Source organism: Passer domesticus, chromosome 4 (genome assembly GCF_036417665.1).
Source record: "Passer domesticus isolate bPasDom1 chromosome 4, bPasDom1.hap1, whole genome shotgun sequence".
Lineage (NCBI taxonomy): Eukaryota > Metazoa > Chordata > Aves > Passeriformes > Passeridae > Passer > Passer domesticus.
Genome location: NC_087477.1, coordinates 33,545,683 through 33,570,228, shown reverse-complemented (window position 1 = coordinate 33,570,228; position 24,546 = coordinate 33,545,683). Strand labels below are relative to the sequence as shown.

The window sequence follows — 24,546 nt, the reverse complement described above, 5'->3', positions numbered from 1 at the left end:
ATATTGTAGTGTGTTTAATTATTCCCAATTTCTACAAGGACTGAGGAAGAAACCACTTTTTTTCTTTTTCTTTTTTTTTTTTTTTGGGTGTTCTTTTTTTTTTCTCTTGCTCTACTGATGGCTAAAATATGTCTGAAAGGAGACTCCCACTGCTTGTCAAATCATCCATCAGTTCCTTCCTTCAGATTTGACGTTAGAGTTTGCAACATTAACAGACCCCATAAAACCTGGATGCCAGAAGACTAAATTAGATAGATTTGAGAGATACCTTGTAAAAGAGATGTCATTTAGATATGCACACGCAGTACTGATGTACTGGCAGAAAAAAAAGACATCCTGTCGTTCTTCAAACTTTTACTGTTAGTAAATTCTGTGAGACATTAGGTGAAAAAGGATTTTTTTCCTAAGAGATTTGGTAGAGAGCCAGAAGCAATATACTGAATTATACAGAGCTGCTTTGTTTTGGGATTTTTTTTTTTTTTTGTATTGGCAACTTCTCTTTTCATATTATCTTTGGTGGTTTTGCAGGGATGATAGGGAATTCAATGCTTACAGCTTTAATTTTGTCTACTCATTTGAGACCCAGATTGAATATGTATGTGTGTTTTTGCAGAGAGAGAAAATGTTGCAGAGTAGTGGAAAAAAAACCCCCATGTGCTTGGGCATCGAGCCTTGAGGGTGCCAAAGGCTGCTAGAGTATATTCTTGGATGGGCATACCAGAAATATTTTAAACTTAACCTTAGACCATGTAGGCTGTAGTCCTGTCCTTACTGGCGTCCTGGTGTCCTCAGTATGCAAAGCAGAGGAAGAGTACAGGGAGATTTGAAGTGGGATGTACACAGCTCTGGCAGTGTGTGTAGCATCTTTTACAGCCCTGGCCTAACCCACCCAGAAATAAACAGTGACATTAAAACCAAAGAAATATGTGGGGTTTGTGAGAGGCAGGAGTTAAATAGCAGCATACCACTGATGGAGATAAGCTTCTGGCTTGTTTTTCAGTCTAGAATTCATGCCGACTCGGCCTGCAGGTGAGGAAGGAGCTAAATATTGCCATTGACTGAACAGGAATCTGTCTGTCTTGATTACAACTGAAACCTATTAGGATTCAAGAAAGGCGGAAAAAAACAAGTTTAGTCATTCTGTCAAGGAAAAATAGATTATTGACTAAGAGCTTGTATCTTCCACAGTGCAACATGATTGTGATAGTGACAGAAATACAGCCTCCAAAGTTTTATGTCTATTTCTTCCTCCCCTGTTCCTTGCAGACACACGTATCCATTTCCAGAGCCCTTGTTGCACCACTGTCTTTCAGCTCCGCAGTATTGACAGCATTGAGCCTGCCACATCCCACAGTGATGTGCTGTGAAAGAGAGGGGTTTAAATCAAGCCTTCTTTGGAGCAGTGGCTCTACATTCACTAAAGGTGTAAATCTTTGGAAGCAGCTCATGCCTGAAGTGCATCCACCCAAACTGGAGCTGGAGCTGCTTAAGCAGGGTGAAAGGTGGGAAGTGGGTGGTGGGCACCTATAACCCAAGCCCACATCTGCCAGCATTGCTCTTGCAGCGTTGACTGGCTTTGTCTGAGGGTGAATTGAGCCCTCTGTGTTGAACATCAGGAGAAATAACTGTTTTCTCTCACCATGGTTTGCAGTAGTCTGTACAGCTGTCTCGGGTGGCTTTTGGGGTATGTCAATGCTTGGGTAGTTCCTCAAATGTCTTTAGAAAAGTGGAGCTTCTGAGAGAAGGACTTGGCAGCTAGCACCTCATGAGTCCAGTGGGTTGTTTGTAGTTATGTTTTTCTTCCTTTAATTAAATCCTGGGCACAGGCTGAAGTGATCCAGTGACATGAAGGCCCAGCTTTGATCCATCCAGGGCCCCAGTCCTGTCCTTCAGCACACGCAGTTCAACTGAAAACGAGCTGCTAGATTTGCAGCCAAATTATATTAGAGTGGCTCACAGCAGTCAGCTGGGATATAACGGGGTGTTTTCTAAGGAAGGTAATAAAGAGAATATTGTCTAGATTAAAAACCTCATATTAAAAATATTTTTCTGTGCAACCAAGGAAATCATGCTTTATTAAAGTAAAATATAGCTTACACAAATAAAGAGGAAAAATAAGCACTGATGTCCTTGTGATTTCCTATTTCCTTGGTAACTGACTCTATTTTGTTTCATTCTCATTGAAGCCAGACAATGTGCATGTGAGTCCAAATGTACTTAAAAATATTGAGGTATATTATTTGTTAGTGCTACCCACTCCAGTATAGAGTCTCATGGTTTTAGACACAGGTCAGGTACCTATGAGGTTACTGCATTACTAACTGCCTGATTAGGCAAGATATGGGAAACAATGGGTGAGATCTGTGCTGATTTAGGGTTTCTGATGTTGTAGGAGAATTTTCTGTTTGCAGATATGCTCCTAAGATATCACCCTTTCTTTTTGCCTTGCTTCTGACTCTGAAAGCACAGACCAGCCTTTCCCAGTACCTGGCAGCCTTTGAAAATGCATTGATGTTTTCAAGGCAAGGCAAGATAGCTGTTGAATGGGTGGGTGGGATGAAAGGCGCTGGAAGGAAAGGGTAGACGTGAAGAGTGTTCTCCTGGTTTCTTGCCCTGGTGTTTTGTTTCAGTTGGTGACGTTCATCAGGTGAGTTCTTTGTCACATGCCTTGGCTTGTAGTATTTTCTGGGATGAGCAATGCAATCACAGATACTATGTCTGTCCATATTGGTGTGACTTGTTGCTGACTCACTGCCTCCCCTCTGGCCCTTTGAAACCCCAAGGTGGAGTGGCTGAAGAATGAAGAGGTGATTGATCCTGTGGAAGACCGAAACTTCTACATCACCATTGATCACAACCTGATCATCAAGCAAGCCCGGCTTTCTGACACCGCCAATTACACCTGTGTTGCAAAAAACATCGTGGCCAAAAGGAAAAGCACCACAGCGACGGTGATAGTCTATGGTAGGTGATGCCTTGTACTGTTGCAGGTGGATGGACACACACCCAGAGCAGGAGAAGGATGCCCAGTGCCCTTGTGCAGCTCTGGCTGCAGTCAGTGCCCAAGCTGGGCTGCCTGGTGACTTGCAGCCACACACAGGGGCTGCAGTCAGGGGCACTGCTGAAATCCCTCAGGAGTCTGATGACTTGTCTTATTGGTGACAGGCAATGGTGTTAAAGGAGGAACAGCCCTGCACAAAAGCAGCCTCATTGGAGAGAGGCTGTAACACACACTGGCTGCAAACAGCAAGGAGCCACCAGGGCTCATCATCCAGCAGGAGTGTCCTAGGCATGGCTTATTACCAGCACAGTTCGTGTTCTTAGTGACTCTTTTCTGAAATAAGAGTGAAACTGGTAGAGAGTTTGTGCTTCCAGTGACTGGTAAGTGTGTCAGAGCTCATCAGAATCTACCATCTTCTTATAACTCTTTAAATAAGCTTATTTTTGGTGCCTACTTCCAAAACAGACCCTGACACCAAGAGCAAAGAAGCAAAGTATTCTGGGACTGCAGTTTGTAGGTACATAGCCTAGCTTAAAAGTAAACATCAGGGGAATAATAGCATTATTCTGTATCAGCAACCACAGTCCTGATGTGACTGAGACAGGCCATACTTTGGCTGGGAAAAGATGGGATTCCCTCCTAGAGTCTCTTCCAGCCTGTGTTGTGCTGCAGCTCTGCCTCACCAGTCCAAGCCTTTGCCCCTGCAGAGTTACTTCCCCAAATGCATTCCAGGTGGGGGCATCCACCAGAACAAAACCTGCTCTGATTATGTGCCAGCTGACTGAACTGGTGTTTCTTACAATCAGCTTAATTATAGGATAGACAAGTAGGAAAAAATCCCTATGATTATCCCTAATATTCATTTCATATTCAGGGTAGCAGTTAGATTTAATTGTAAGCAGTTGCTTCTCTGAAGTTACAATGAGGGCTTTTTACTTCAGTTTTTATAGAAAACTGACTGAATTGAGTTGATTAGCAGCGCTTTTGGTATTGAGGGATGGACCATGCAAGAGCACCATGTTTTGTAACTGAGATGAATACAGAAACATAAAGATGTAGGCGTACTATAACCCTTCCTCACACATATAAAGAATTTTTTTCAAAAGTGTATTCAACAGACATGTGTAGGGAGCAGGCGTTTTTATGGGTTTTGCTGCCAGAGCTGCTTAAGGGTTGTGTCATATCACAAACATTTGGGTTTAGGGAATCTGAGCAGTTAATATGTTATTACCCATACCTGACAATCACAATATTATGTAGAAGAGCACAACTCCTTCTTCATTCCTCCATCTATGCTAGAAACTGTGATGGATGAAAAGGAGAGTCAGCATAAATATCTTCCCAGAGGTAAATATCTTCCCAAAGTCCAACAGAAAGAAATGCATTTAGTGTTAGCTCATTCTGAACAGCTTAGGGAAGTGCTGGGACATTTAGGTCTGCACCAGCTATGTCCACAGAGGGGTGAGTGAAGTTGTCCTGACATCCTGAAGTCACCTGCTTGAAAGAAAGGAAAAGAGAACTCTCAATATCTAATCAAAGCATGGGGGGCTCTCAGCATGCATAGGTGATGGGTGCATCTGAGCATGAGTGGGAGCACAGGTTATCTCCCTCTGGAAAACAGTGCAGCTTTCAGAGCACGGGCTTCTGGCTGCCAGAGCTCTCTGAACCTGCAGGGATTTTGGTCATACACACTCCACCAGGCACTTAAGGCTGGGTCAGGTTGGATTTCAGGATAAGGCAGGTCACCTGCCAACCCTAATAGTCATCAAGTGATGTTTTTCATTCAGCGTCAGCATTTCTTCAGCTTGTACAATGACTTGTGGTGTACAGTTGGTGTGTTGGGGACGTGGGTTTGTGCCTGTTCAGTGCTGTTTCTTGTGCCATGTCTTGTGGCCACTGTTGGAGGCCGCATGACACAGAGCCAGAAGCGCCTTGGGGCTGCCCAGGCTGGGCTGCCTGTGTGACCATGCTCTTTTTGTCCTGCTTTGCAGTGAATGGAGGCTGGTCCACCTGGACAGAGTGGTCAGTGTGTAACAGCCGCTGCGGGAGAGGCTTCCAGAAGCGCACGAGGACCTGCACCAACCCTGCCCCGCTCAACGGCGGCGCCTTCTGCGAGGGCCAGAGCGTCCAGAAAATAGCTTGCACCACTCTGTGTCCAGGTTCAGTATGAGCAGCACAGAGATACTTTGTCTGTCTTCAGTCGTTTCGGCAGAACACTATTAGTTGAAAAAGCTTCGTTTTCATTATTAATAGATCAAACATCTCAGGGAATTAACATTCAGTTGTAGGGCATAAGTAGATAAAATAGTGAGCACATCATATCAAGCAGCACAGGTTCTAGCCCTTCTTTTGCACACTGCTTGCACTGTGGTCTCAGCTCTTACAATTCAGGAGATTTGGGGAGCATTCAGAGCTTAAAAATGTAGGAGATAAAGGTTGAAAGCTCTGGGAAAGAATTGGGATTTGAATATAGAAAGCAACTGTGATGTAAATATATTTGCAGTGTCTGTTCAGTCCAGCTGTCTCAGCAAGTAAAGCATCTGGGATGTGGATATTAAATTTGAGGCAGATGTTTACCTGACATATACAATCGTCAAATACAAAGGCATTTTTATTGGAGAGAGACATGTACCCATACTTTTGGAAGTTATTTTAATGTAAACTTCTGAAAAATATAAAATTGTTTCAGGACGTGCAATGTAGTTGCTGACTTCTTGTGATAAAATTCTGCCATCTGTCCTACTGTCCAGTGCTCTCCTACTACTGACCCACTCTAATCGATGGCAGTAAGGCCATCTTCAACTTGTGAAGTTTGATAATCCAACTCTCTCACTGGAACAATTTTATGTATTGTTCTTCAGCTGTTCATTTTAATGCTTTTGAAAATAATTTTTAGGATTTTGAAAGGTGCTAAACACATTCCTGATTCTGCTCATGTGAAATAAATTGGTACCCCTAGAGATTTCTTTTAATAGAGCACATTTAACATGAACTATCTTCCTGTTAAAGAAGAATTTCTGGAAAAGTCTAACCTCTGTGTTAAAAATGCCACATCCCCCCTGCCACAAAATTAAATCAAAGATTCTTGACTTGTTGCTTGTACACTTTGAGCACAGATAAACTAGTTAGAAGTTTATATAAAGGGGAGAAAAGACCAGAAATTGGGCCTGGGCAGAGAGAAAGGAGAAGTGGAGCTCAATGTGCATTTACAAACCAGAAGTAGAAGAGCAGGCTGATGATTCTTCTGCCTTGGAAGGGCTCTTGGATGATCCTTCTCCAGGAAGGGCTGGGAGCTGCAGACTGGCTTGTGCTGACACGTGCATGGCTCTGCCTTGGTCTCACTGTTGTGTCCTCTCCTTGTCTCAGTGGATGGCAAGTGGACATCCTGGAGCAAGTGGTCCACCTGTGGCACGGAGTGCACCCACTGGCGCCGCAGAGAGTGCACGGCCCCGGCTCCCAAGAATGGGGGGAAGGACTGCGAGGGGCTGGTGCTGCAGTCCAAGAACTGCACGGATGGGCTCTGCATGCAGGGTAAGTGCTCTCCCCAGGATCTGGGAGGTATGTGACAAATCCTGAAATAACTGCAGATCAGCATCAGTGACCTAAACTCACCAACCATTTGTAGGAGAAATGAGTTAGGGACCAGTTCTCAACCAGTCTGAACCCCCCACTCCTCTTGCCTGGAATAGGAAACAGTGAAGAATTAGAAAGAGTCATAACAGAGCCTTCTACTGCCTGCCCCCCACCACCAAACAGCCCTTCTCTCTATATTGGCTCAGCATCTGTCCAGAGAAGCTTGGCAGTGGCTCTTACAGCACTGCAAACAGAAAAACAGAGCATTTAGAGCAAAGCCAGCATAGTATGGCCAAGCAGATCAGCTTCTGGCTTCTTATTGTCAGGAATGGTGAGTGCATGTGTTTCTATTTATAATGCTATGCTCCCTTTTCCATTTTGGGTGACCTGTGGTAGAAAGAGGTACACTGCATCAATGCAGTGCTGATGCAAACTTCCTATCTGGTTGCCAGCATGCTGCAGCCTCATGAAGATCAGCTCTAGCCCTGAAGTCTATTCCACCTATGCCTATTCACACAGTGGTCCTGCCTTTCTGACTAATAGAGAGAGAAGCAAAGAAAAGCAGGTTTTAAGTGTAATTCTGCCATACACTGATGAACAATTACTCAGCTCTACATTTTGTCCCTTCTCAAAAATGGGGTCTTCTCTGCTCTGCTGGTGCATCAAAACTCTCTTTCACATTTCATTAGTACAATAACCTGAGCCAGAATCCTCACATACAGCTCTTTCCTATTCCTTCATCCAATCTCTCTGCAGTACTTTTCTGTCAAGCCTCAGCTCTCTGTTGTCCAAAGAGTTGTGGCTGTACCCATCCAGTACCTCTGTGTCCAGATCATAAAATGCTTTGAGTTCTATCATAAAAAATGAGTAAAGAATTCTTATTCTCTGAGGCATGTTACTTTTGACTGAAATATTCATGATGACAGAAAATGACACTACCAACTAATAAATTTGTCTGCTCTTTGAATAGGATAGCTACTATGTTGGTAGTGATCTCTGAGCTACCCTATGGCACAGCATGACCATTTACTTTGAGTTGTCCCAGATTTACAAATATCTCCCTGGATGTGGCTTGCACAAGCATTTCCATCATGTTAAAAGCTATTAGTCAATGTCAGTGGTCTATAAAGCTGTAATCTCTCAAAGCACTTGTTTTTATGGTGAAATGGAAAGGTAACATTCAGAACTCCATTTCTAAGGATACTGAAAAAAATCCCTACTATACAACACCTTGGTGACTTTTATTGTAGGGAAGCTAATGCACCCCTAGTTCCAGTAGTGTTAATAAGTCATTATGGCAAATTAGGAGGAAAAGATGCATTTCCCCACACAGAAGAGCTCTTCACGATCAGATTATATTTAGACAGGTGTATGTCATCTTTGTGTATGTGCATAAAGAGAGCCATTTAAGCAGAAATCTTGTGGAAAAGTAGATATAATAGCACAGCAGAATAAAAGCCCTGTAGGGATCTCATTTATCTGTTGATGGTATATTGCATTTTATTTGTGAAAGTGGATGCTGAGTATAAAGCAGAGGTCTTCAGCAGGAGAGAAGGTGAAACTATTGTGAATCCTATTCTGCTTCATATATATGTATATAAAAAATGGTAATGAAAAATATGCAGTCACATAATGACCTGCTTAGCTCCAGGGGCCGTGATAATCCTTCAGTGTTGGAATTTAATGGCAGTGTTTTAATGGTGTCTTTATACTCTCAGGGTTTCATATACCTGTAAAACTTCCAGTCCTGCTCCCTGATCCATCACTGCTGAGAAGATTGATTTACTGTACTTTGTGGCAGTGTGCCTGCTGCTGCTCTCTCTCTCTCCCCTTCCCTCTCTTTTTATTTATTTATCTTTCTCAGTTTATGCAAAATCAATCTGAACACTTACATTTTTGCCTGTGTGGATTTAGATTCTTAGAAAATCTGCCTGCTGAGCCAGGAAGACATATAGGATTCCTTTCATTCTTAAAACAACATGCCTCTTTCCACATTATTTGAGGCTTTGGGGATCTGGCTTGGAACTAACAATTCTCTTAGCCTGGGCACCTGTAGATTCACAACCGTCTTTTCCAGTGGCTTCATACCACTGGGTCTGGCATGGCACATGTGCTGTGGAGGAAGCTTCAGCCACCTTTTCTCTGTGGTCACAGCCCTCTGGGAGATCTGTTGGCCAGCTGCTTACCTGCACCATAGTCAATTCTTGTTCCCAGATGCCCTGGTGCTGCCTCCTTGCTGCCAGTCTTTAGTGAGAGCCTGAAGGTTGATACCATGGGTGTAGTTGAGGTCAAAGAATTAGTAGGCGGACACTCTGCCAGGAGTCACTAGCCTGTTGCTCTGACAAAAACTTAGTTGTAAATATATATCTCTATATAGCTGCGTGTAAAAGGTATCCTGGAAAATGCTGGATTGAATGAGTCTCATTTACAAGCCCTTTCTCTTCCAGTCTATTATTCACTTCAGTAGCATCAGCTGGATAAATCAATAAGCTCTTTCATCAGACTACCCCTGCTTCAGCAAAGAGCACAAGTCTGCACCACTATCGATTTCTGTGGGGATAAAAACAGTGGAGCTTTCTCCATCCCTTGTAATTACAGTATTTTACGCCCAAAGCTGTAGTTTGTGCTTACCACTAACTGTGGCGTTTCTCATGCAGCTCTACTGTTGCATTTATTCAGACTAATCATCTTGCTGGTACACACGTACTCGCCCATATCCAGTAGTTTGTATTTTTCTGTTAACATGAAGGGATGAACAGCCATTAAACTAGAGAGCCCACAGAGAGCCAGCAGGCTGAATTGAAGAGGTAAAGCAGATGTAGTGAAAATTCAGGGCAGTCATTGCTATTTTAAGTTTTCAAGTACACAATATTGTCTAGCAGTTCCCATTATAACAATTTCATAATTCCCATAATAGCATTAATAAGATCTTCTGGAACAAAATCTGCTGTAGGTGTAAGAAGAATTGGCTGGTTACCGCCCACGCTAGTTGCATTATTGCCTCCATAGTTGCATTATTTCCCACTTGATGTGTGAGTACTGTGGTAAATACTTCAGTGCAAGGAGCAACACTTTTAAAGGCACGCACTACATCTCACAGGGGATTGCTGTAAACTGAAGCACTGCAATTAGCCCTTCACTTGTATCACCTAATGACTTTAGTGGGTGTTCTGTGGGGGGAATGAGAAAGCAAAGCTCTCTCCTGCTGCTTCAAACTTCAGTACAAGTAGTTCCCTTCACTAGGTCACAAACATTTTTAAAGCAACGTACCAGGGGAAGTGTTTTGCTGGACTGAGTCTGGAACAAATGCGAGATCACATGTGTGGTACAAAACTGCTGCTTTTGCTTTGCATTATGTGTAAAATTCTGCTGATAGTCAAGAAGAGGAGAGTTAGCACAAACTATGAGGAGAGTTACTGTGCTTCATGGTTATGTTGAAGGCTTATTACCTGAGTTGTGGCATGCAGCTGTCATGCTCACAGCAGGTCACGTATATGTTTTCTGTTGAGGATCTGAAGTGACAGTGTTCAGATCTGTATTGTCCCTGTCCTGAATGAATAAGTACAGCAGGTCCATAGGCATGAGGTTGATGCCTGCTGGTCTTTAGGCTTTTCTGAAATCATGCCTGGGACATGCAGGGTTGGCACTAGCTCAGTCAGAGGGAGACAACCAGTGCCCCTTTTTCTGTTCACTTTTGGCTTTAGTTGACCACTGTGGCTTTTCATAAAAGGCTGGCTAAGTTGTGCTTTATTTTCTTTTTTTTTTCCAAAACACAAAGCTAACTGTCTTACAGCAACAAGCAGGATAATTCAGAAGCACATGTTGTTGCTTGAGGACTATGGGTTATACAGTCACACAAATAGTACTGTTGCTCTGTGCAATAAGATTGCTTACTTTATATAGTCTCACAATATGGAATAAAATTCTATCATTTAATAGCAACAAAAGGAAATTTCCACCTGTGAAGCATTGCCAAGGGTCATTAGATGCAATATGGAATTTCCCTCTGTGAGTATGAAAAGACTGAGATGTGCTACTGTAATTTTTAAAAAAATGGAAGAAAGTATTCAAAATATTGAACCTGTTGCTACAATACTCTGGGCTGACTCTCAGGTCTTCTCCCTACATGCAGTTTAACTACATGGAAATGCAAATAGCAGATGCACCACTGGGGGAAAAGACACCATACCATGGTTAAGATGTTATTACCAGAGTAGTAATGCCTTAGAAAAGGCTGCCTTCTAGTCAAGAGTGAATTGATGTGTCATGGTGACAACAAATCTGTATTTGCTGAGTGCTCTGAAATCCTCCTCTAAAAAGCAGGGTGAAGTTTGTAAGGTTGTCTCTTGCAATGATCATGCCTAAGCAGATGAAAAAATGCAGTTTATCCCGCTTGGGCATGAAATGGCAAAATGCTTGTCTTGTCTCTGTTTATACAGGCTCTGAGTAGAAAGCAAGGTTACCCTGATACTAGTATCTCTTTCTTCCCAAAACATACATATTCTGCACACGTCCCGCTTGGTTAATGTAACATGTTGGAAACTCTGATGGAATCAGAATTCATTTCCCTTTTTGGCTTGATTTGAAAGCAGGCATTCAGGGAAGAATTACAGGGCAGAGCAGCTTGATGAGGACCACAGGTCCACCAGAGCAAATCAGTGTGCAAAGAGCAGGGGAATGTTTTCCAAGCTCCAGAAGGTAAGCAGAAGTCTCTCGAGGGAGACTGCAACAGAAGCCTGTGTGTGCAGAGGAATTAAATAAAACCTTTTATTAAGAGCATGTGGGTCAAGAGAGAACTTCTAATACATTCAGTCTGTCAGTATAATGATACAGCCACCTGGCATGTTTTGGCCTAGCAGGGGGAGTTCATTCATTTGAAGCAGGCATCTCATCTGTTCCTAGAGGAAGTTTTCCATAACATTGTTTGGTTTTTTTATATGAGTAAAGGGATGCGTTATTCCATTTTCTACCCAGCTACTGTGTAACGGTGGGGCAGCCAAGGGAGTTTATGCACACATCTCAGAGTTATGACTCATCTCTATTTTATTGTAGTGACATGAAAAATCACCAGCTGAGAAGCGTCCATGCTCTGATGGGCCCTGTGCAACTGAGAGCTCTTGCCTAGAAAACCAACTGCTTGAAGCAGATAAAAGTGTTCGGAGAAAGTAGAAGTGCAGAGCCACAGGCAGAACCCAGGGCACTGAAATCCCCGTGTCTTAACCCCAGTCAGTACAGAAAGAGCCACCTCCACATTATTTTTAAAGAAAGCAAGTGCTGTAAGATCTCTCGGCTGTTTTCAATAATCTGCATTAATTTAAAAAAATATAGTTATGCAGAGAGGAGAAAAAAGACAACCTTGTTCATCTATACTTTTCATTCTTCTTTATCCTCTTAGGTTTTCTTTTATTCTTCCCTATTCCTCTACACATTAAAAGCTCAAAAAGTTACTCAGACAGATGAAAGAAGAATTCAAATCTTATGAAGTGTAACTGATACATTGATTTAATTGTAAAAGAAAACCACCCCATACAGAGACAATAATGTACATTTATATTATCCTTGTCATATACAAAGGCGGATATATTTCATGATTCTTTTGCTTTCCTGTTAGAGTGTCAGGTAGGGCAAAGTTACATAAGCACCTGAAGGCTCATCAAGAAGTGAAACAATCAGAAGTAAAATTCAGCGCTCTCTATTTCTAAATCTGGACTAAAAAAAATTATTGGCGGCATGCTTAGATGAAAAGTCATGTAAGGAAAGGAAGTTTCTAGAATTTGGGAAACAAACAAGCTGATCAGCTGATTGTGATTTTTGAGGTTATAAGCTGAGGAGTACAATTTATCTTATGTGTGAGCATACAAACCTGCCAAAGATTTTTATACCTGTTCCATGGGGATAATGTATGCTTTCCATTACTCTTTTTGTCCAACATTCTTAACAGTTTTGATCTCCTCTCCTAGATCTTCTTCCAACTATCCCTTCCTTCATCTAGCTGTCTGCCATGTATTCTCTCTCCTGTGGTGTCCCTTGTCCTCATTTCAGGACACTGTCCCACTTGTCCCACTACAGCAAAGTGAACCCTTGGATGTCTGTCTAGCACTCAGTCATTGCAAGAGTGGAATTTACAAATACACATCAAGTGAATTGCAGTGCTAGGCATGTGTTTATTTTTGCTGTCAAACATGCATAACAAACCCAGTGCTGAGGTCCTACTAAAGACTGACATAAGATTTAACTAAAAGGTCAAAGTCCTCAACTGCAGGAGACTGTGTAATGTCAAACTTCAATATTCTAATCCACATCAAATTTTAGCCACAAGTTATCCTTCTCTTCCATCTTTCCTTATTCCCATATAGATGTCATGCATGTTTAAATTCAGGCAAGACCTTTCTGTCAATGTTAAAAAAATGTCAGGATCTCATTTAAAATGAAAACATAATTGCAGACTTAATTATAGAATATCATGAACTCCTGTTCAAGGAGAGAACAAGAGAGTGTCCCCATTTAACTCACCCACTCAGGAAAGATCTGAGATAATACCCAAGTAAATAATCAGTCACAAAACCTCAAGCTCCCTGTTTATTAGCCCACCCTGAATATGCCAATAATGAGTCCTTCAGAAGGAAAATGAATTGCTGTGCATTATCTCTGGGATGCCTGATATCATATCTGACCTTCAGCATCATTACTACAGACATGAAGGTCTCTCTTTAGAATAGAAAATGTAGGGAGGGAAAATCTTTCTGTCTACGGGAAATCTTTCTGTATGAAAGATTTTTTGCTGTTCCAGAAACTGTTGTTGGTTTGGTTTTTTTTTCCTAATTTTCCTCATCAAGCTGCTCTGCCCTGTAATTCATCCCTGAATGCCTGCTTTCAAATCAATTAGAAATTTTATTCTATTTTTTTCTAATTTTTAACCACCACAAGGTATAACATATCACATCTTCTTGGTTTTCTGATACATTTCCTGGGAAATAGCAAGGGAGAGAAATAATTAACAACAAGCAGAGTTCAAATTTGAGTGTTAATACTTTTCCAATCTCATTAGCAACATGTTAAGTGAACATGAAGCCTTGACACTAAACAGTCAGAATATGGGGTTTACTCTAAGATTACTCTTGTACCATTAACTCTGCCCCTTGTAGAAAAGAAAATACTGGAAACATGCAACCTCTGGACAGTGGAAGTTGAACAAAGCAATTTAAAACTCCTGAATGTCAAATTAAAACTCCTAAATTGTTTCTTGTAAGCTGGGAATGTGTGACTGTTTGGCCATCATAGACAGAAACCTAGATGGACTTAGATGGAGGCCTAAAGCATTGCAATGTATCTGAATTAATATTTTGAAAGGCATTGAAAGTCTTTTCTGAAAGCTTTGAGCCTTTTCACCCTGTACTGATCATCTAGAATTTGCTTTAAAAGTACAGAAGACACTCAAGCAAGCTGGTGATAGCTGTAGGAATGATGGTGAGTGAGGTAGGGCAGAAGGGAACAGGACTGGTAATGCAAGGTCACAGCCACAGTCACAGCACTGCAGACACTGCAGGGACATATAACTTTTTCTTCCTTGTCTCAAAACCCTCTCTGTATAATGGAATTCAGAATATAGAATTGATGAATGTCTCTTCCCATGAGTGCAAAAAAACTGAAATTGAGCCGACATGGAATTGAGAATGGCATTTTACAGGGAAAGGGAGACTGGCTGAATTTCTAGAACTTGGAATTTGGAAACAGCAATATATACTTGGGGGGAGTTGAGGTTATTTTTACTCATTGAGATCAATTGAACTAGAAATTAACAACAAGAGAAAAAGTTACTAGGGTTCTTAAATCAATTTTATTCAAACTTTCCAGGATAATTTCTGAGACTCAGACTCATAACAGAAAATTCCAGCAAAACCCAAAGTTTTTGAATTAAATTCTGAGCTACTGGAGCTGGCCCAATGAGGAGGGTAATATGACTTAATGCTGAAAGAAGACCTCATCTTGAGAATTAAGAACAGAAGCAATTGGGTGCATATTTTTTGGGTCTGGTATGAAAAAATAATTACCAGCTTGCTGGCTTTGAGTTATCAGATACTGGAATTTGTCTGATGTGCATGTATCACAGAAAAAAAAAAAAAAGTTTACTGAGTTTTTTCAGTAGACTCATGTCACGTTTTATATACCACACACCTACTTTAAATCATCCAAGAAGTACTTCCTTCAAATGTTAAGCATCTGCATGTAAGAATCAGTCTCTGTTTGCGTGTTTCCTGAGAAAGGAAGGCAGCAGTTGAATGCTTTCTTTTCTTTGTTTTCTCAAAGGTGATTTGAGGGCATTGATTTTGGAGCCAAAAGGGGGGAAAGTGCTGTTACAATTTGTTATGCTCAACATGTTGAGTTCTTTGCAACAGGATGTCCTTGAGGCACATCATGTGGCCGGGCTTTCAGAGGGGACCATGGAATCACTTGAGCTCAGCTGTTTTTGAAACTGCTACAGAGCGAGCAAAGAGAGTTTATAGATTAGAAGCAAGTGGCACCAGATTAAAGTATGATGCATTGAAGAAACTAGCAGTTATGGTGTGCTTTATGCAATCTTCATCTTATTAAATGAAAGTGCAGGTCTCCAGTTCTCACTGATCTCGATACAGTCTCAAGCTACCTATCATTAACTGTGACCTCAGCAGATAATGCTATGAAACTATTTTTTTGCAGAGTAATTGTAAATATTTTCTTAAATGTGACCCAAACTGTATAAGCCCTAGTAAATAAGTGGCCAGAAATATCATCTTGAGCTACTTCACCTGTCTTACCTATATAGTTGCCAGAAAGAGGGAAAATAGGCAGGAAAAATACAAATTGAAAGCTGTGTATTTTTCTTCCTCTCTTACTTAAATATTTTAATTTCTGCAAGAAGCAGAGTAAAATATTTTCATAATCTGATCAGTTCACTCTAAAATTGATATTCATTAATACAAATTCAGCATGACTAGAAAGCTAGCAAAACCAATTACAGACCAAAAAAGGGAGCTAGTTACAAAGTTCTCTCTGCATGAAGCTATGACCTGGAGTTTTATAACACAGGGATAAAAATTATCTTTAAAATATTCCAGTTCACAGGCCAAGGCAGTATATTCCCATGGCTTTCTAGGTAAAATCAAACACAGGGTTTCAGAATGCCCATTGTCATGATCCTGAGCTCCCAGGCTGAGCACCTTGTGTGTATAAATGCCCATGAATATGCTAAGGGTAGATTGTTTCCCAGTGGAAGAAGAAGAGCTTAGAACAGTCATTTTGGTGACTCTTTGGTGACAGTCACAGGCAGATATGCTGAGGGATGCTCAGTGACACAGAGCAGCCTCTCTGTCTCTAGGGGCCTCCAGCACAAACATGATTCCAGAAGGTCAGAACAAGGCATGTGGGACCAGAATGCTCAGGCTAGACTTCCAATGTTTGGGGATCATCTGCCTTCACAAACTGCACCAAACTAATTAAATGAGCTTCACAATCTATTCAGTTAAATGGTCACAATTTCCCAAATCAGTGTCAAGTGTGACTGATGCTTAAATTGAGTTAAAGCAAGTTGATAAAAAGCCTGCTGTAGTCTTTTCTATATGTCAGCATTGGATTGGTTAATTTTTCAAGTGCAGTCTGACATATGCACCCTTCTTTGCTTTTCCCAGTGTGTTGCATCATTATAAAGGTGATTAAATTGCTTTTCTCACACTTTCTAGAAACAAAATAGGCAATGTCTACTTAAAGCATCTTTTTAATGGCATATCTGCATTTGTACAAAGAATTTGTGCCAGTGTAATTAATTTAGTTTAAAAAAATCCCAGCTTTGACACTTGATGGAAACACCTCCATAGGCACAAAAAAAATATATTTACAAATGTAAATTGGACTATAAAGCAGAATACAAGGAGAAACATTAACTTAACTGAAAGCTTTTTACTAAATTCCTTTGCCATGCAATTATAGTGGTTCAGTTTCTGTGTGTTAACCTGAGCTTCCCACTGATTTTTCAGGTTTGACATAGGGTGATGTGCTTGTAGAGTGAGGGAAACAAATACCCATTTTGGTAAGCCTTTGAAAACCTCAAACAGCAGGCACTATGCAAGCATAAAGTAAGATTATTGCTATTTTACTCATTCAACACTAAGTTACACAACAAAATAGCAGAAGCGCCCTTGAAAATATGTATTTCCCACCAAGCTGCAGGAAGAAGCTTAAATTACTTTCTTCAAAGTAGCTCACTGTGAAACCACTGCTCTGAGTCAGCAGCCTTCCTGGAGTCAAACCCTCCAGCATCTTTCTAAATTCACACTCATTAAAAATGTTCATCACCCTGGTAGAAGTCCCTTAGGTATTTGCCAAGCAGTGCTGTTAATACAAGGAGTAAGGGGGAAGAAAAAAAAACCAACATGGAAAAGATCTCTCTTTACTGCAATTACTTTGAAGAGAGGAGGGAAGACATTCTTCATTATTTCAGTTACTAATCCCAGCAGGCTTGTTTCATTATCTAATGAAAATGTCCTTTTTTCATTGTTTGAAGGCATGGTCAGAGGGACCAGAGTGACAGCCAGCTTCATATAGAAAAACCCATTCTCTTGTGCTGGGATTGTGGCAGTAAACCTTCCTCCTGCCCATCACCAGTCCATGGTTGCAGGTCTTCTCCTTGCCCCTGCCCTTTTGAAGAAGTGACAAAGGTGTGCTTAAAACTAATCTTGTTGTAAAATGTCCTGCCCAAATGGCAGAAGCATCCTGTGGATGCTTGGTGGAAGGCAAGTGTTCTTGCCTCTTCCTCCTGTTTCAATAGATGCATCTTTGAATGTGTGCACAAAACATTTCTGCAGAGGGAATTGGCATCACTCTTATGTAGCTGCAGGGGTGCTGTCTGTAGCATTTGTGACAATGTATTTGTGACTAGCAGGGTCTGTGGAGAGGTTGCAATGAGGCAAATTTCTTTTAGAATATTTGAAGATCGTGCTTGTTTACTTTGCTGTAAAAGCTTGAATTTGGATTTCCATTTTCCTGTGAGGAAAGAATGCTTTCAGTAACATCACAGCTAATCCAGGTGGTGCCATTTTTTGCGCCATTTTTTGTGTTGAGTGGCAGTTCCTGGATCCCTTTAGATGTGGCCAGAGTGGTGCACGGCCTTGAACACAAAACTGACCACCTCAGATACAATGTGAGGAGAGAGGAATAGCCTCTTCAGCTCTGCACAGGTGGCTCAAGCTCCATGGGTGATGCAGGGCCAGGGAATGTGGGCTGCTCCATTCCATCTCCCCTGAGAACCTGCTGGGGCACATGAAATGCAAGGAGACATCCTCAGCTTTCCCAGTGGATTTGAATACAAGGCAAAAAGTCATTCAGCGATGCATCCAGCTTAAACTCCTCTTTGTCCCTGGGCCTTTAAATTCCTTCTTCATGCCTCTTGGTTTCTCCAGAGACATCTTACCAAGGAAAATATTGGGCATAAGGCTATAGCTGAAATTTACCTTTACCAAATTATGAGCCTCAGCACTCATCTGGGGAGTAATTGGGGGTAACAAGAGTACTGTAAATTCATGCCCAGACTTGCTGAGCACTCACTCAAGCCCTCAGAAGTTACTCACCAGGCTGTTCATGGCCAATACCTCAAGTACACCAGTAGAAAGAGGAGGCTGTTATTAACAAAAGATTGAATATGCATGTTGAGAGTACACATAGGTGAACTTGCCTCAAAGCCAGGGAAATGAATGTGAGAACATAATGTTTCTAAAAGCAGTGGTATGGCTGGAATCTTTGCTGTGAAGTAAAGCTTTAAACAGAGATTACAGGCAGTATAGTTTGTGCCATGATGTCCCAGAAGAAAACATCATCATCAAAAATCAGCTGGTTTTGCTCTGGTATTTCAGGTAAGGTAGATTTTATGCAGTAGTTAATGCCTGGAAATTTTGGAAGGAGGTATGTCTATGCCTGTGATTGGGAGAGACTGTGTCTTCATTAACAAAAAATACAGCCAGCAGCAAGATCTGTGTAGAGCACAACAGATGCTCACAACAGATCACCCAAGCTCAGTGGTTCTGGGATCTGGGGATTATTACTCTGGTCTGCCTGTAACGTGGTCCTGTGGATTAGGCACACACCAGGAGGGAATTTTCCAGTTTTGTCTCACCTGCAGGGAGTGCCCAGCTGAGTGAGCTCCTTGCAGTGTGATTCAAAGGGGAGAGGGTGAAATTCCCTTCAGGAGAACTTAAGGGAAGGTGATGGAGGAGAGGTACCTTCTTTCTTACACTGACTCTAATCCCATCCCAGACAGTGACTCCCCTGCTTAGTTGGGATTTGTCATTCACCTTTCCAGCAGGATGGGACTTGGAGCACTTCACTCATTTGCCACATGGGAGATATTTAGTGAGTTCACAGGATTCATGTCTGAACTAAGCAGCTCCAGTGTGTTGTGCTGTGGGGACTGCAGAAGGAAAAGACAAAGGAAATGATATCTCTTCTTTATCCATCCTGAAATAAAGCTGTAAATTGTGTTATGATTTTGTCGATATATGGTGCTTGCAAAGATTTCAAATAAATAATGATCTGACCCAGGGGCCTTATTGATTTTGTAATGATTTCAAAGAGAAACCACTCCGTTTACTGTTTGCTGACAAATTCTTTACTCCCCAAGAAATTCCTATTGAACATGTAATAAGGACAGGAAAAAATAATTCCAAAGAAATACAGAGAGAGGGCTTTGTGCATAGACTGCTCCACGAATCAGTATTTAACCTCTGACCAGTGACAACAGGTCTCCTTTAACTCTATTAGATCAACAGCAAGCTATTATAATTAAATATAAAAACTGTTTAGAGCCTCACCGAACATGTCCTGGGAATTAAAGCATATGGCAGGGATAAGGATAAAAAGACTTTCCATATGCTAATGACCCTAGATGTCTGAAATAAATTAGATCCATTACAGTTTATGCTCAATAAAAGAAAGACTTTAAGCACTCCAAAGTTAGTGACTCGAGACCGATTTTGGCTTAGAAATTCAATCTGCCTGCTTATTAATTCTTAGTAAGGCTCTGGAGGAGACAGGGGATGCAAAATCATAATTCTGTGCTGTGTCAGAATTCTAAAGTGCCATCAGTTTCTTTTCCTTCTTTTCCTTTTTTTTTTTTTTTGATTAAACTATTTTTCATGCTTCATTTTTTTGTTCTTCTCATTTGATTTTGTTCCCATTTTTGTTTAATTTCTTTCTTTTTAAGGTTTCATTTATCCTATTTCAACTGAACAGAGAACCCAGAATGAATATGGATTTTCTTGTAAGTTTAATGTTTGCTTTTATGTTCCTGGATGCTAATTTGATGCTGTTCCATGGGTCAGGCTTTATAGTTAGGCAAGCTCAGTGTGACTAGGCAAAAAAGGGACCTATTCAACAGGGTGACATTCTGCTTGCTTGACAGCAGGCACGGTGCTTTGCAGCAGACACAGGATTATAAGAGCCTTTGTGCACGAGGGAAATGGGAGAAGATGCTGCTTCAGAGACAGAAACTGGAGAGAATGAGCCATCTTCTCATTAAAATTCCCTTAGCAACTGGACGGAGTGTGGTGGAAGGGTAACTTGTCTTTGAGCCGGAACTCAGGAGTTCTGCTTCCTGAACTGCCGGGTTAAAAATGGGATGTTTCAAGTTTGGTAAATTGAAGGTCTGGTAGCCCGGAGCTGTCAGAGATTGATCAGTCCCTTTCTGCATCTGCCAGCTCTCACCTCTGCAGCTGGAGGGCAGCTTGGCTTAAATGGCTAAAAGAGATAAAATAAAAGTGATTTCACATGTTTCAAACCAACAAAAATGGGGTACTAAAATAGTCTGATTTGTTTTTTCACTTCCTTTTTTCATTAGGCTATTTCTAAAAATGGGATTCTTTACTGTATAGAAATACATCAATTTTTGAACACATATTCAGACCTTTTGGAAAAAAAATGTCTGGTGGATAATGATGCTGGAGATTAGCTTGGAATTGGTGCTGTAGATACGTACAAGCAGCTAGTAGAAATATCATAGCCATTTCCTCACAAGACAGCTCTAATAAATTTTGGTTCCTTTTGGTAAATTACCACATTATTTCTTGTACTTTCTTCAGCTTTTATCTTAATATGTATCTGTTAATGCCACTGATGAGAATTCAATGCTTGATTCTCTGCTGTATTAATTTACTGGCTTATATTTTTGAAGGCAAATGGATGGAAGGGAGTAATGACAGGTTACATTTAAAAAAAAAACAAAACAAACCAACCAAAGATATATCCTGATATTACAGGTGTTCCATAGAAAATGAAATTTTGGGTTGTTTTATTTCATTAAAAGTAAAAATAAGGCTTCTGATGTTTGAAAACCTATGGGTTTTTTGATATCAGATGAACTTCTAAATACCAATATTATGACATTATGTCACTAAGACATAATCTCATTTCATAGGGTGAATTTGATTTATAAGACTAGGTCTTTTACAAGTCTATTATGTGTTTTGCTTAGTAGCTTAGCCTGAGTATTAGACAGATGAACAAGTTGATGGGTAAAGAGTTAGAACACAAGTTAGAGAGAAGTCAAGGATTGTTTTCTATCAAAAGGGCATAGACCTGCTATATGATGTTGGAAATGGATTTTAAATTAGCCTATAAAAAGGGCAGTAAATATCTGCAGGAAACGAGAATAATAAGAACGTGTTTTCTTGAAAGTCCCTGTAAGGAGGACATTTCTTGAAGGTTCCTGGCCTCTCTCCCTGCAGCTGCTCCTGACTCAGATGATGTTGCTCTCTACGTGGGGATCGTCATTGCCGTGATCGTGTGCCTGGCCATTTCCGTGGTCGTGGCCCTGTTTGTCTATCGCAAGAACCACCGCGACTTTGAGTCGGATATCATTGACTCCTCGGCACTAAATGGGGGATTTCAGCCTGTCAACATCAAGGCTGCAAGGCAAGGTTAGTTAGCATTTCACTCCATTTTGACCAATTCAGAGAGATGCTATCGGGTTATGGTCTCTTGGGCTGCATGAATGATACCGCTCGATGCCTGTTGATGCTTGATAAAAAGAAGAAAGATCATGTTCATTTGTTTCTGGTTGTATAAGGCTCAAAACCCATGGTGGCATTTGTCAGCTGTGCTCAAGAGTATAAAGCAGGTGAATTTAACTTCTGAAGAGAGAGCATGAGTGTGAGAATAAAACTCAGACACTTTTATGGAAATACAGGTCCAGCTCAAATTGAAATCAAAGGCAGAGCTCTGACAGAAACAATGGAGGCAGGATGCATCACAGGAGTGATACTACAGTAATTCTACCACAGTTCCCTCCCCTTTATTTCACTAATAGCTTTTCTTCCTATGTCCTGTCTCCACTGGTATAAATAGTAGTTTGGGAAGTACTGTGCATTTAATAGAAAATGTAGCAGTTGTGGTAGAGCATAATTTAATAATGAATATTTTTATCACTGGTGCATAACAGCTTGATTTTTTTTTTCCTCATTCACTGGCCAGGAAAAAACCTTTAAAGGTAGTGCTGCCTTTATCAAGACACTTATTCAGGCTGAAGAATTCCTCTTTTTTCCCAATATCTACATCAGAAGAATATCTACACTGTAAAAGTTAAGATGACAAGAGAGTTGTTACATGTAAAATTAGCAGAGGTGTTTTCTTTGCTGGAGAAACTTTTAAAACAAATCTTAGAAAAATGTGATGCAGGTACTAATCCCTCACTGCAGGGAGTCATGGAATTATGACTTCATAGTCTTGTTGTCTATTTTTATTTTTATTTCAGGAATGCTGTCATTAGGCCAGTTAGAAAAATTGGCTAATGATTGTCACATATCATTTAGGGAGGGGTTTTTTAGTTATAACTTGATCTACTGAATGATGAAAACATCTTGCCCTGAAGCTAAGCATGTCATATTTGGAATCTGAGTGCAGCCTGGAAAGATACCGCCAGTGAAAACTCTTCAGAGCAGAAGCGTGCTGTAATTTTGTACAGCAATTGGATTCCAAAGCAGCTGGGGCAATAGGAGCCCTGGGAGTTTGCTGGAGAATTCATGGAAATGGAGATGAAGGTTCAGGGACTTTGCATATCTGAATGTTTGGAATGAAAGGCAAAATGCAAATCCAAATTGTTGCTTGGAATAAAGTCATCAGAACAGAGAAATAACATGGTTCTTCCTTCTCATCTCCACTGCAGACCTCCTGGCAGTGCCACCAGACCTCACTTCTGCTGCAGCCATGTACAGGGGTCCTGTGTATGCCTTGCATGATGTCTCTGATAAAATCCCCATGACCAACTCTCCAATCCTGGACCCGCTCCCTAACTTGAAGATCAAGGTTTATAACACCTCCGGTGCAGTCACTCCCCAGGATGACCTCTCTGACTTCTCCTCCAAGCTGTCCCCACAGATTACGCAGTCTCTGCTGGACAATGAGACCCTGAACATGAAGAACCAGAGCCTTGCTCGGCAAACTGACCCATCATGCACCGCCTTTGGGACCTTCAACTCCTTAGGAGGCCACCTAGTAATTCCCAATTCAGGTAAGTGCTAGCCATGCTGGCCTAAAGGTGCAACTGCTTTGTGGGATTAAGTGGTGTTAGCTTGTTTTTATGTGGGGAAAGAAAGTCTACGCATGGGACTCTGCCTTTTCTTTGATCAAAAGAAATAGATGGGGTTTTTTCCCCCCTCCATTTCCATCTACAAAAGTGCTTTGAATATTTTCTACCCAAAGTCCTGGCCACCTTTTAAACACTACAGGCTTGAGGAAGACATTACAAGAGCACTGGTCTTAGGAGTAGCAGCTGAGGGAGCTGGGGTTGTGTAGCCTGGAAAAAAGGAGGCTGAGAGGGGACCTTATTCCTCTCTATATCTGCCTGAAAGGAGGCTGCAACAAGGTGGGGATTGGTCTCTTCTCCCAAGTAAGACCTAGGAATGTGATCTAGTGGTGAACACTGTGATGTGTTAATGATTGGATGCAATGATCTTAAAGGTCTCTTCCTACCTAAATGATTGTGTGAGTCTAAACAGAATATTGCACTTCTTAGCCACTTTGCACAGTCTTAGCCACTTATTGCACAGTCTTAGCCACTTTCTGAGACATGCAAGGTTTCAGAGCTTCCCTGTGTCAAGTGCAATTCAGCATCACCTTTTCCTTTGATGCAATTCTAGAAAAGGGACTTCAATACAGTAAGCCTCTATTTTGTTGTTGTACTAAAAAAGAACAAATTAATTTTAAAACAAATTGTTTGCTACACTTCCAATTCATGGCAGTCTATGTGCAATTGAAGTCAGGCAGCAGAACACCATTTTTGGGAGGCTTTTTACCTGTATTTATTGTTGACTTGCTTTACAACTAGGAAATAGAGGGACTGAGCATTGAGGGCCTGTTGATGTAATGCAACGTGCTGCTCAGTCTTTCTCATACAGCACAAAGTCAGGTTTCCAGGTCCCTTCAGGCCACCCTGACACCAGCAGGCACTTTGAGAGCATCCAAGGAGCTCTTGGGCAGCCCTGGGAGAGCTCAGGCCTTTCAGAAAGATTTTTTATCAGAGCCATGCTGCTGCTGCTTGGTTCCTACATGAAGTGTTGATGTTCTTTCTAAGAAAGTTCAGCACCTAGATGTTCCCATGGGTTTAGCATGATACTGCAGAGCAACATTAATATCTAAGGTGAGAATGAATAAAATACATAAATCTTTTGATGTGAGGAATGTGCAGGGTATACAGTGGTCAGGAACACACCTGCCCAGTTTCACTGGATTAGAAAGTACCACAGCACATGTGAAACTGCAGCTCACAGCTTGGCCATTTTACAGCAAATACCCTCACCAAGGAGAGGGTGCCTACCCTTGTCCCCTGTGCCTTTGCTGGATCAATTCTTTTTTGTTGATGTTATAGAGGAAGCAAAATGCCTAGGTGGCCCAGTACCTGGGTGGTTTGGTTCCAGGATGCAGTCCCACACTGCCCCTGAAGCAGCCAAAAGTGC

At 41.3% G+C, this 24,546-nt stretch overlaps 1 protein-coding gene across 2 annotated transcripts in view; it reads left to right on the top strand.

Moving 5' to 3' along the window:
* UNC5C (unc-5 netrin receptor C) overlaps positions 1–24,546 on the top strand; it is a 248,718-nt gene that overhangs the window by 194,942 nt on the left and 29,230 nt on the right. The window contains exons 5-10 of one of the 2 annotated variants that reach the window (XM_064416988.1): positions 2,784–2,964; positions 4,993–5,160; positions 6,368–6,532; positions 19,803–19,859; positions 21,322–21,513; positions 22,758–23,102. In XM_064416988.1, the coding sequence (XP_064273058.1) occupies positions 2,784–2,964; positions 4,993–5,160; positions 6,368–6,532; positions 19,803–19,859; positions 21,322–21,513; positions 22,758–23,102 (1,108 nt within the window). The remainder of the gene's footprint in view (positions 1–2,783; positions 2,965–4,992; positions 5,161–6,367; positions 6,533–19,802; positions 19,860–21,321; positions 21,514–22,757; positions 23,103–24,546) is intronic. The other variant, XM_064416989.1, reaches the window with a different exon arrangement.